Source organism: Teleopsis dalmanni, chromosome 1 (genome assembly GCF_002237135.1).
Source record: "Teleopsis dalmanni isolate 2A chromosome 1, ASM223713v2, whole genome shotgun sequence".
Taxonomy (NCBI): Eukaryota; Metazoa; Arthropoda; class Insecta; order Diptera; family Diopsidae; genus Teleopsis; species Teleopsis dalmanni.
This window is the reverse complement of record NC_051846.1, coordinates 194,621,536-194,634,140: the sequence shown is the minus strand read 5'-3', so window position 1 is coordinate 194,634,140 and position 12,605 is coordinate 194,621,536. Positions and strand designations below refer to the sequence as shown.

General features: G+C 25.5%; 1 protein-coding gene across 1 annotated transcript; it reads right to left on the bottom strand.

The window, feature by feature from the left end:
• Positions 1-2,955: 2,955 nt before the first annotated feature.
• LOC119666989 (potassium voltage-gated channel protein Shaker-like) lies at positions 2,956-10,277 on the bottom strand (the record flags this gene model as incomplete). Its single annotated transcript, XM_038076267.1, has 4 exons — positions 2,956-3,083; positions 4,898-5,224; positions 5,480-5,670; positions 10,144-10,277. Coding segments are annotated over 3 exons (645 nt in total), but the record flags the coding sequence as incomplete, so codon positions are not given.
• Positions 10,278-12,605: the final 2,328 nt, after the last annotated feature.

The window sequence follows — 12,605 nt, the reverse complement described above, 5'->3', positions numbered from 1 at the left end:
ACGTAAGAGGAGCGGATATCCACAGAGATCTGAGAGTCGATTCAGTCGAAAAGTACATTAAAGATCGTGCTCTGAAACTGTTCAATATAATTGACAGTCACAATAATCCAACTCTCCAAAATACAGCGAAATATGATAAACACAGGCAGATACAAAGACATCAGATCCATCATATTATAAAGCCCCGTATTCAGTTATTCTTAGTGTGACTTAAAACTGTCCACAGATAAAATAGAGTAAAGGTGCTGATTTATCAACTCAGACATCTGAATATCAATATATATGAATGTAGTTAATAGATATTCCGTTTGAAAGAATCTATTTCAATAATAAGTAATTTCTGTAATTTTGTGATATATTAATAGTAAACCAGTTCAGTAAAAGCTGTAAAGCAGTTGCAAGATATCGTAAAGATTGAAGAATTTTTGTGAGGAGGGTTAAGGCAACACTTTAGCTGTACTTTTAAAGAAGAAGAAGAAGAAGAAATAATTTGCACTTTTAAGCCAGTGGGTAACTTGAAGTGACAATTGCTTGGAAATTATTTGATATCAATGACAGCGAAGCAGTCTTGAGAAATCATAAAGACTGAAGAAAACCTAATAAAAGAGAGACCAGAATTCAATTTTAGCAAAGAAGAAGAAGATTAAGCCAGTAGAATTAATTAATTGGAATTTTGTTGAAATGAGAATTGTTTAGAAACCACATAATGATAAGGATTACGGAGTTCCGCTAAGAATTGTAAAGTGGTATAGAAAAGCCCAAGTATTAATTTCAGCTGTATTGCCAAAGAAAAAGAAAAAATTACTTTTAGTCTTAAGCCAGTGGAAATTTTAATGAATTTTAAAAATTGTAGTGTTGTAAAAGAGGTCAAGGATCAACTTTAGTGGATTTGTTAAAGAAGTAGATGAAGTAATATTTCAATGCTTACAATTGATGGCATATTTATATTATTAAATTTTATATACATATTTCTATTTTGTATTTAAATATTTATCTATTTACATAGGTTCCCATTTGTTGTGTGTACGTGTATGCATAATTTATTTTTAGGTGAACAATTATATTATTATATTTTACAGATACTTTTTATAGTTTTTATTGGATTTATTGAATAAACTATTATTAACAAGAAATAATTTTCTTTTTGACGGCAGTTTTTTTTTTTTGAATATACACAGTTCAATATATTATTATTTTTTTAATTTATTTAAATTGTTCTATTGTAAATGAAAAATAAATTATGCATTAAAAAAATCGTTTTTTTTTTACTTTAAAATTAAAAATTAGAATGTTTAAAAGCAGAAGTAAAGAAAATGTTAAATATTTTTACTTTTAAAAATACATTTTCTAACAAATGGTTTAAATAGTTTTTAGAGATTTTAATATGTTAGTTTGAAGTTATAAGCACTTAATTTGGGTTTAAAATAATTAATGATTTAATATATTTATAATTTTTTTTTGAATATTAGATAATTATTATTTTAATTTTAATCTGTTGTTTGTCTGTTTTGTTTTTAAAAAAATTTCTTTTACTATGTTTTATATCAGATATTAGTTTTTTTTCTTTTGCTAAAGATTGGATGTTATTCTGAAGACGTGTTCATTCATTTGCTTCCTACTAGTAATCTAGTAGTCTATATAGGTAAGAGTACTGTAATTTGTTGCTGTTTCTCTAATACAAATGCTTTTCTTTTGATATTAGTTAATTAAACATTTTATGCTAAAATTTGTTGCAGTTTTAATTAAGTTTTTTTACTTTAGTATCAAACTAAATATTTTAGCTTAGCTTGCAGTTTTCCTAATAATTTATTCGTTTTAATTAATGATATTTTTATTTATTTATGCTGAATGCTGACAGTGTTTAATGCTTTTTATATATTTTTCTTAATTAAATTATTTTTTAAATATTTATTTATTTTCATAGAATTATTTCAAAAGGCGTTCTGTTATTTAAATTTATTTAATTTTTTTATGCAAAAACTATCCATTCATTTCATGCCTAAATTTCTTACTAATTTTCTTTGCTTTTTGTTAATTTTTTATTACGGCCTGTATTTCATTTATATATATCAGTAATTTTTTTTTATTTTCTTGAAGTAATAGGAATTTTTGCTTTTCTGTGTTTAAATATAATAATAATTTTGCCATATTTACGAATGAGATTGCCACCTTAAAAATTAAATTAAATAAAATAATTAAAGTATGAATCAGTACATATATAAAATTAATATGTATAGATAAACGTTTATATATATATGCTAATATAAATATATTTATACATATCCATTTTATATATATAAAGCACGAATCAGTATATATTTAAAATTTATATATATAAATATACAAACATAAATATATATACATATCGATTTTACATATATAAAGTACAAATCAGTATATATATAAAATTTATACATATAAATATACAAATATAAATATATAAATTTTTAAATATAGGTATATCCATTTTATGTATATAAATCTGATTATAAAAAATTTTTATTTATAAAAATTAAAATTTACATTTTATTAAATTTGTTTAAAAATAGTTAATTTTTATAATCAAACTTGAAAATTATTTTTAGTAAAAACTCTTTTATAATAATTTTTCTCAAAGTGGCAATCTTTTGCAGAATTTTTAATTTCAAAGTGTTTTCTGAGTTCTGAATTTTTGTATATACTTTGAAATTTTATTTTAGTTGAATTAAATTTATAATAGCATTTCATTTATAACAATAACATTTTTTATTTATTTATTTATGAACGGCACGTTTAATATTCTTTTTCATTTTTAATTGTTTATAATATTTTTTCACATAATTACAATTTTTATATATTTTTTTTTTTTTGATTTTTTTTTGTTGTTGAATTTTGCCTTAATTTTTTTGTTGCTAGTTTGCATTTTCGATGTTTTTTTTTTGTATTTAAATTTAATTATTTTAATTTTTTTTAAATATCTTTAAATTGTTAATTTGTTTTTATTTGTTCTACTTAAACTTAAATTCAAACAGCATTTGTAGTCGTTTCTGGCATCCAACGTAACATTTCACAAGGCCAAATTAGAGCACGTATCGTCTTTTTTACTACATTTTAAATTAATTTTGAAAAAAAATTAAAGATATTAAATATTTAATTTTTTTTTCTGAAGTTTATATACTCCACAATTAAACAGCAGAAATTGACTTAAAATATTTCTTACAAATTCATTAAAACTAGAGACACATTTCTGACTCTTCTTCTGTATATTGAGGGAATATGCATTGCGACCTAGAGATCTATTGTGTCCCTCTTATGGATATAGTGTATTTCTCCAAGTCTAACTCCTCTATGAATTGTAGTATTAAACCTATACCACAGTGTTTTATTTCTTTTCTTTTAAGACTTATATCGTACAGTCATTATTGGAGTAAGTGGATAAGGTAAAGAATATTGAATGATTGATTTTAGCATAACAAATTTTAAGGATTTTATTCCGCTTTACCACCAGATTTCAGGCAAGAAATCTTAATAGGTAAATAAAAAACATAAACCTAATCCATTCTCTTGAGTTTAAATATTTTCTACTGGAGAGCAGAGCCGGGGATTCACAGAGAAAGTGTTTTACTGCTTGTTTTTCCTGTAAGTTTTCCAGGAACCTTCAGGAACTCACTGTAAAAGTGAGTAGTAAAAGGAATACGCAGTTGGGCTGCGTGTGTTCTTTTATAAGTGATCAAAGAGAACTGCAGTAAGCGGCGTCTTTTAATGAGCTCCCAAGATCTTGTTGGGAGCCTACATATAATGTAAGCTATGTTATTTGGGAAATTACAGATGACTTGAGTGTCTTGTATTTAGTATTGTAAGCCTTAAGAAAGTAGAAATAAGTAGTCGCTTAACTATTTATAGGGGAATATGAGAATTAAGTAGGACTAAAATTAAATTTCTGAAATTAACTTCAAGTACTTTGAAAGTACCAGTGATATATATTTATATGAGTGTAAAAAAAACTGTAAGTATAATGCTTGTTAAAGTAATTATAACATAAATAATAATAATATTAAATCATTATTTTAAATTATTATTATATAATAATAAAATACTATTATTTTTAAATATTATCATTTCAGGCTTGTCTTTAACACACTCTATGTAAAGTAATGTTGAAAATAAATTGTTCCAGTCTTACGATTTTAATCGTTCTAAAGTATAGAATTTATAATATACTGTTCAACAGATAATATCGAAAATGAATCTTCCTTATTTTAAGTTATCATAGGTTTCTATGATTGTGTCGATTTCTGAATTTGTTGTATTTGCTATATATTGTATGTTAAGTAATGATGTTTCCATAGTAATCTGTTTCGTTTCTTAGACTAAAAAATCACCTGTGGTATTAACGACAACACAATTTAGATAATGAACTTTTTCTGCACAGTGATTTCTTTAGTTCTTTAGAGTAAAGATCTCCTGCCGAATTACTGTACTTATGACCTACTGACCACGAACATCAAGCAATATTGGCAATAAATCTTCTCTGCGTCTCGGAATTTCATACATTCCGCGGACTACAGAATTATCTGCTTAATGTGGGGTATGTACGGTACATTTTAAATTAAGTAATGACACTTCCCTACATTATAATTTAATTTATTTTTTTGACTATTGTATCCCTGGTATTTTGAAATGAACTACCTAGTATTTATTAGTCGTATATCATATTATTCATATATAAATTAGTATTTTTTTTAAATAATATTCATTTCATAATAATATTTTAATGCGTTTATGAGTATTCTATAAATAATAACTCATTAGCAAGTATATAGAATTACATTAACTTTTAAAGGTCTGGGTCTAAGCACTTTTATGGACTTCTTTGCTTTCACTTCAGAAATTTAGAAAATATTTTAAACTCACTTACCCAGTAGTCAAACGTCGGTTTCGATACTAACGGCTAAAGCATTATTATGCCTTAATGTTAGGCTATTACCGCCGGGAACACTCATTGGAGATTGCTTATAGCCATTTTGTTGCTGTTGCTGCAACTGTATTTGTTGCTGCTGCTGCTGTTGCTGTTGCTTATCAATTGTTTGCTGCTGCTGCATTTGCTGCTGTTGTGCTCCTAAAAATGGAGCAACCGAACGACCAGGATGGGTATCAGTCAATCCTGGCGTCGACTCAACACCATCATCTAAATCCATCATATCCGATGAGGATTCAGATAACGATGATTTCTTTAAATGTTGACCTACTTGTAAGTGTTGTAAAAACATGAACAAGCAATTTCGATGAAAAGAGAAGAGCGAAAAAAAAGAAATAAGACACATAAGGAAGAGTTAGAGAATGTGCATGATAACTTGTGATCTTATATTAGTAGAACTTAAATAGAATTTATAATAGGTGTATGTACATTTTTATATAAACTAGCAAATTTACATAAACATATATGGTATATAAATGTACACGTATGGCTTAGTAGAAGAAGTAATCAAATCAATCTTACCTAATGTACCAGGTAAATATGGACAACTAGTAACATGATTAAAGTTTTGGCTCTGCATCTCCTCTTGATCCGTTTCGCGGTGATAGAAGTAATTGAAATTACTGACGATAACTGGTACCGGGAGAGCGATTGTCAGGACACCAGCAATGGCACACAGTGATCCCACGATTTTACCCCAGACGCCGACAGGTCTGTATATTTTTAATATATATTTTTTGGTTTTTCATATTATATATATTTTTTTTTTGTGTTTTCGGCATTTACGTTGTATTTGGGGTTTTGACGATTTTCATTTAAAATTTTATTAAATTTTTTTTTTAAAGTTTTTTGTTTTTGTTTTTGTTAGGATGAAGTACGATGTTTAACGAACGAGCGAACGAACGAACGAACGATTAATAAAATGAAAAACAAATATAAAATAGATCATGAAGTCAAAATTTTGAAAATTTTCGCTTATTATTATTATTTGTTTTTTTTTTTTTTTAATAAAAATTTTAATATACAATATATTAAAAAAAAGAGGATACGTACAAAACATGTAGATAACGAAAAAAATTATTATATTATATCATTGATATATATGTATAAATATTTATATATATATTATGGGAATTGTACAAAAATTATATTGTTAGTAAATTTACTATAATAAAATAGTACATTGTTATAGGGAAGTACTTGGTTAAGAGAGCATGAAAGTAAAGAGAGGATTTATAGAGCGCGCGTAACATTAAAAAGTTGGAGGAAACAGTTAGTGAAAGTGAACGAGCGTGAATTAGAGAGAAAGTGAAGCAATGTGATGTTCTGGATGTGAGAGACGAAAAATTATTAAAAATTTTTACTATTATATATAGTGTGTATGTGTGTATTTTTAATGTGAGATAGGTTTAAAAAAATATTATTTAAAGTGTTTTCATATGTGTTTAATGTCTTATATATATATATATCTAGCTATTATATTGTAAATTCGTATCACTATTTATATATACGTATATATATATGTGTGTGTGTATTTAACTATATCCATGTGTACAAAATTTGTATATATAATCGTATTTTATAAATTGCTAAATTAAAAATTTTAAAATAAATACTATTGTTATAAAGTTAAAGCAGTGAAATTAAGCTTAAGAACAAGAAAAAATATAAAAACATTATTTAAATTTATTAAATGTATAAAAATTCATTGAGTTAATGTATGTTAATTGATGTTAAATGTCATATATGGATTAATAGTCTTATATAAAACTATTTATTATAAAAATACTAGGTGAACTAATAAGAAAGTGCTTATGAAGCAAGTGCTGGGAGCATTTGTGTGATCCATGGAGTTGCACTCCTATACATTATAACTTATAAATGAAAACGAAATGATTTTATTATAAATTGAAATGAAATTGTATTATATGTGGTTCTCGAGGTAATATGTTGTACTGGAGTTAAACTGATTTTTATGTAGAAACTAAAATAAAAACTATATACTGATATATTCTGATATATATAATAATCTGTCATAAAATAAATGAGTTCTATTAAAAGTGAAAATAAGTATGGTATGGTATCGTATGTTTATATGTATATGTATTGTATATGGTTAAAAAGTTGTTTGTTTTTTGAATGAGTTAGTGAAATTGTTGCAGTCTTAAACAATTTAGAAAATATTTTAGCAAAAAAAAAAGTTTTATATATCCTCAATTTTTTTATGTTTCAAGCCAATTTAAAAAAACATATTTTTGTTAATTATAACATAAAGCATTTACAATTTTAACATGCCGCATGCAGAGTAGAAAATAATGAAATGCAATTTTTTTGGAATCTTTCTTTCTTGAGATCCAATAAATTTTAGGTCAATGCGGGTTTAATTAATGTTTTTTGTAATTAGTTTATATGTTTGAGTTTTAGATTTAATAATTTTTTTTAAGTCCAATATTCTAATAATTTATATCCGTTGAATCATAACTGACTGATATCAATTAAACAATTTTTTAATTTTGAATAGAAAATTTTAAATTTGATTAGGTTGAGTTGTTTGTGTATGTTTAAAATATAAAAAGAAGTTCGGTGATGTCTAGTTCAGTGATTCGTATAATAAATATATTTATAATATATATACAAACATAATTAGTTTTAAATCGGGAAAACTTTCTATAGGTTATAAATATATATGTATCAGAGTATAAGATCTATAGTTTGTTTATTTTATTACTTTTTATCCTTTATATCAAAGAAGTAGCATAAAAGGGAAGTCAAATTATTTCGACATAATACCTATATTGTTAACCGTCTATCTGCTCTATAAGTCCTGAAGCAAGCGAACGACAACTTTCGATTTTGATAGATAAGGTTTTAGCGGAGAAATTGTCTATGAAGTAGAAGAAGTATGTATTCTTCTATATCCAATCTATATTTATTTTAAGCGGCATTAAAATACCTAATGTTTAATAAAAAAAACTTGTATTTTAACGCGCTACTACGGTAATATATCACATATTTTAATATAAACTTTTTTATCACTCTTAATATATACATAAAATTTGTAAAATATTCAATATGGTTGGACTTCAACCATTGAAACTAAAATTCAAAGAAATCCTAAGAAGAATTTTTTCAATCCGTCTTATTCTTCTTTAGTCTTTTAATTCTCAAAATATATACTACAAATATTCATTTGCCATTATTCTTTGTTCTCTATTTAGGAAGTAGATAATTAAAGATATTTGAATGTAAACTAAATCTACATATTACTATATATTAACAAATTAATGTATCTGTAAACTTTAAATAGGTTTCAGATTCACATAAAAACCAGAATATTTAGTAAGACCTGGTATCAACAAACATCCACCTAATATATATAAAACATATATTTACAGTAAAATAGACCACCTGAACTTGAAGTTTGTTTGGTAATCCTATGCTTACTTTTGAGGCGGAAACTTAGGTTTTAGATCAAAAGACAGTATGGAAAACCTAGTAAGTTGATTATTAAAAAGTATATATAAAGATTTTATATATTCTTTATTTGCAGTTAAGTAGATAGTAAAAATATTTTAATATAATTTAGGTTCATCATTTATTTTTTATTGTAATTCAAAATACTATATTACATGTTCAGAGGAGTACTCAAAAATAGATATGAGGAGTACTCAAAAGTAGGATTCAGATAGTATAAAACATATAGAATTATATTCATTAAAATAGACAATAAGAAATTATTTTACTCTAATCTAGTTATGCCAGTTACTTTCTTTGTAGTCCTATATATTTTTTGATAAAAAAGAACAAATATAAAGGTCTTAAGATAATTATGTTCTCATTAATAATAATAAAAATATAGATTTCTCTAACAAGTGGATATTGCTGCAATCTCAGCTAATTATTTAAACACAAAGTAGTTCGGTAACTATCTAATTTGAATATTAAAAACTTTATTAATTTTTATGGTTAGTGTTTTACTTACGATAAACTGAGACCTTAAATTCAAGTCTTCAAAAGACCTAGGAGTTAGCCCGATACTGTTACATAAACAAATGACAAGCTAGGTGGGCAACTTATGTCACTTGAATAAATAAACTTCTGTAATATAGGTTCCATAATACAATTTCTGGTGAAAGTTGGGCTGCAAGAAATATATTACTCTAAGTAAGACCTTAAATGTAAGACCCCAAAAGCCCTAGGAGTTTCTCCAATACTGTTACATAAACGAATGACAATCTAAGTGGGCGTCTCATATCAGAATAAGAAATAAACTTCTGTTATATGGGTATAAATCTAGAGTTAATAGTGTACGTTGGGCTTCGAGAAATATGTTACTCTAAGTTCATAATAGATCTCTTGGTCCCCGTACACAATAATTATAATAAAAGAGGTCGGTAATTAGAGGTTGGTTATGCGATTGTAGTATTTCATGAAATTTAACACATTTTTTATGGTAAATAAATAAGTATACAATTGCACATAATTTTTATAAATATATAATTGTCAGTCTGTGTTCAGATAGTATGTACTATGTGGCATAGAGTGTATTTACAAAAAGCCTGTACATATGCAAAAAATGTAGGCAAATTTAGAGCGCGCGCAGCTATTCAGTAATTTTGAGATGTAAAACTGTTAGTGGAAGTGATTGTTTGGTGCGGATGAAGTGACAAATGCTGATGATATTGTGTGAAATTCATAGAATAATTTAGATTTTTAATTGAAACTTAAGTTGGTGTCGCATAAATGAATTGATTTGAATTTAAAATAAATTTAAGATTTCAAAATATGAAGTGATTCGAGGTGCACTGAAATGTCGATTGCTTGGAGAATGTAAATATTGTGATGCTTGTCTGAATTGTTGTTATTTAATGCTATTTGATTGATAGATTAAATGATTGATTGATTGATTGATTGATTGGTTGACTGGTAAGTGATTAAATAATTAATGTTAAAATATATATATATGCTTTTTTTTGGAAACAAAACTTTTAAAAGTTTACATTAAAACAGAAATAACAAAACAAAATTGAAAAAAAATGTTTGGGTTTAAAAATATTTTTCGTGTTTTAATTTTTGAAATAATTTTTTGAAATTTTTTTCGCTTTTGTTTTGTTAAAAAGAAAGTCGTAACAAAATGAAAAACGTAATAAAAATTCTTTAAGTGAAAGTAATTAGTTTTTGCATACGTCATGTCACCATATCCAACGGTTGTCATGGTAACGACAGCCCACCAAAATGCATCGGGTATGGACTTGAAGAAGGAATTTTCGCTTCCAGCTTCCGCAAAATAAACCGCTGATGAGAAGAGTACAACGCCTAGAACAAATTAAATTTCTTGTTGGTTTGGTCTTTGCTTAACTGTTGCCTTCAAAAGGTGTTTTAGTATTTTTTTTATTAGTGTTTAATATTCGGAAAGATTATGTATATAGGAAGAGGAAGAGAACAAGGATAGGATTATATATGGGGTACAGGATATTAGAATTAGTATTGCTGTTAGTAAAAGAGGATAATATAGTATTTGTTAAATTTTGCTTGTGAGAGAGTGTGTTAAGTTTAATAATTATTTTTAAAGTTTATTTAAAACTGTTAATATATAAAAGATTGTTAAGTGTGTGTTTGTCTTTTATTTTGTTGGTCGGTACTAGTATTTGCTTAACATATTTTTTTGCTTTTGTTGTCGCTTTATTAGTTATTTTACTTTGGCTATATATATATCATTTAATATCTTTTTAACCATTATTTTACCAAATTTGTACTTTTTTGTATAACCGCAATAGACCGTTAGTTGAACTAAAATAGATTTATACAGTTAGTATTATTTTCTAAAAGTTAATAACAAAAAATTTTTAAAGCAAACTAAATGGGGAATTCAAATGTAAAAAAATATATAACCTACTTTTTATTTAAAATTAAAAATTTATATTTTACGAAAATTTTACTAAGTATATTTTGTTAAATATTTATCCCAAGCAGAAAAATCAGTTGTTTAAAAATAACAAAATCAATGCATTTCGCTATTAATTAAAGATTCTACATATATTTATTGCGGACGTATGAGATTTTTGAATAACTATTTAAAATTGAAAATAATATTTAATATATAATTATTGAAAAAGTAAAATAAAAGAATGAAATCTTAAAAAAAATTACAAAAATCAGTTCCAGATATAAAGTAGAACTGAGTTTGAGATAAATAGAAAAAGCCTGAAATTAAAAAATAATTTGTTGCTAACTCAACTCATTAATGCAAATTTTTTGAGATATAAAGAATTGAATATCCAATTATAATAAACTAATAAGTAAAAATAAGAAGGAAAAATTAAAAATAAATTATATTATGAAATAAAAAAATATGTTGTATAAAAATATATTAAATTTTTTTTTAAGAGTAAAGAATTTTTATATTTAATTAATTGAATTTTTTTGGGTCTGACCAATATATAATATTTTTTATTTTTTATTTAAAAAAAGCGCTAAGAATTATTATATTTAATTTTCTGAATTTGAACTTATTTAGAAGCTGTATTGAGTGCTGAAAAATCTCATTACTCACTGGTTTTATAAGCTTTATATAATTGATGGATCAGAAGTGCTGGGCTTAGAAGTTTGAACTAATCAAATTTAAAGCAAATAACCAGCGCTTTTATTTCATTATTTAGCACTATTTATTTATTAATAAGTTATGGGTGTAAAGATATTAGTTATTTAGAATAAAAGAGTATCGGTAAATGATATACGCGAACATTTTTGGAGAGCATATCTCATGAAACTTACTATCAAAAACACAAGGAGACGTCAGTGGAGAACGATGGTATAGTAGAGAAAAGTGTATTCTACTTGTGTGTGTCTTGAAAATGTAAATACGGAGATATGTACAATTTGGGCATAACGGTATTCCTAGTGATCCAGTAAGGCTTAAACGCGACTGATTTAAATCCATTTAAAACCAATAGATTATTTAACAATATAACTTCTTCCAGTTGAATAGCATAACGATGAAAGACTGAAAATGTTTGTGTCAGAAGTAAGGAGACTAAATGGAAAGGATCATTTAGTAGACAATATTCGACAAACTTCCTTTTAATACAATAAAAATGGTTTATGCAGTCTCGTTAGAATAAATAGAATTTAGTGAAGAAATGTGATCTGTACTTATTTAAATTTTTAATGTAGATTATAAAGATGAGATTACATTGATAAACTTACTTAAACTTTTGGCAATAAGTCAAATCCTTTAAAATATTGAAATAGTGGTACAATAATTTTGCTCCACCACATTATTCTTTCAAGGACGAATTATTCATATCCTAGCCAAGACGCCTTCTTAGCAGATGAACGATATCATAACATTAAGCTATGATATTGGTTCAATAAAAACACAAGGTCACTTTTTCGATCAGCTATGATTAAAGCAAACATAATAATCATATTAGACAATATTCGAAGTGGATAAGACACTTAGCAAAAGAAGTAAACGATTTTATTTTTCTGGAATTAAAGGCTTGAAGCAGTTGAAACTCTTTCTTTATAGACTCTCTCTTTGGAGCCCCCACTTCTGACTTCAATATTGAATATAAACTATTTGCAAATATCAAATGGGCCATTCGAAACAACACAAAGAATATTGACAATATCTTTAATATAAATA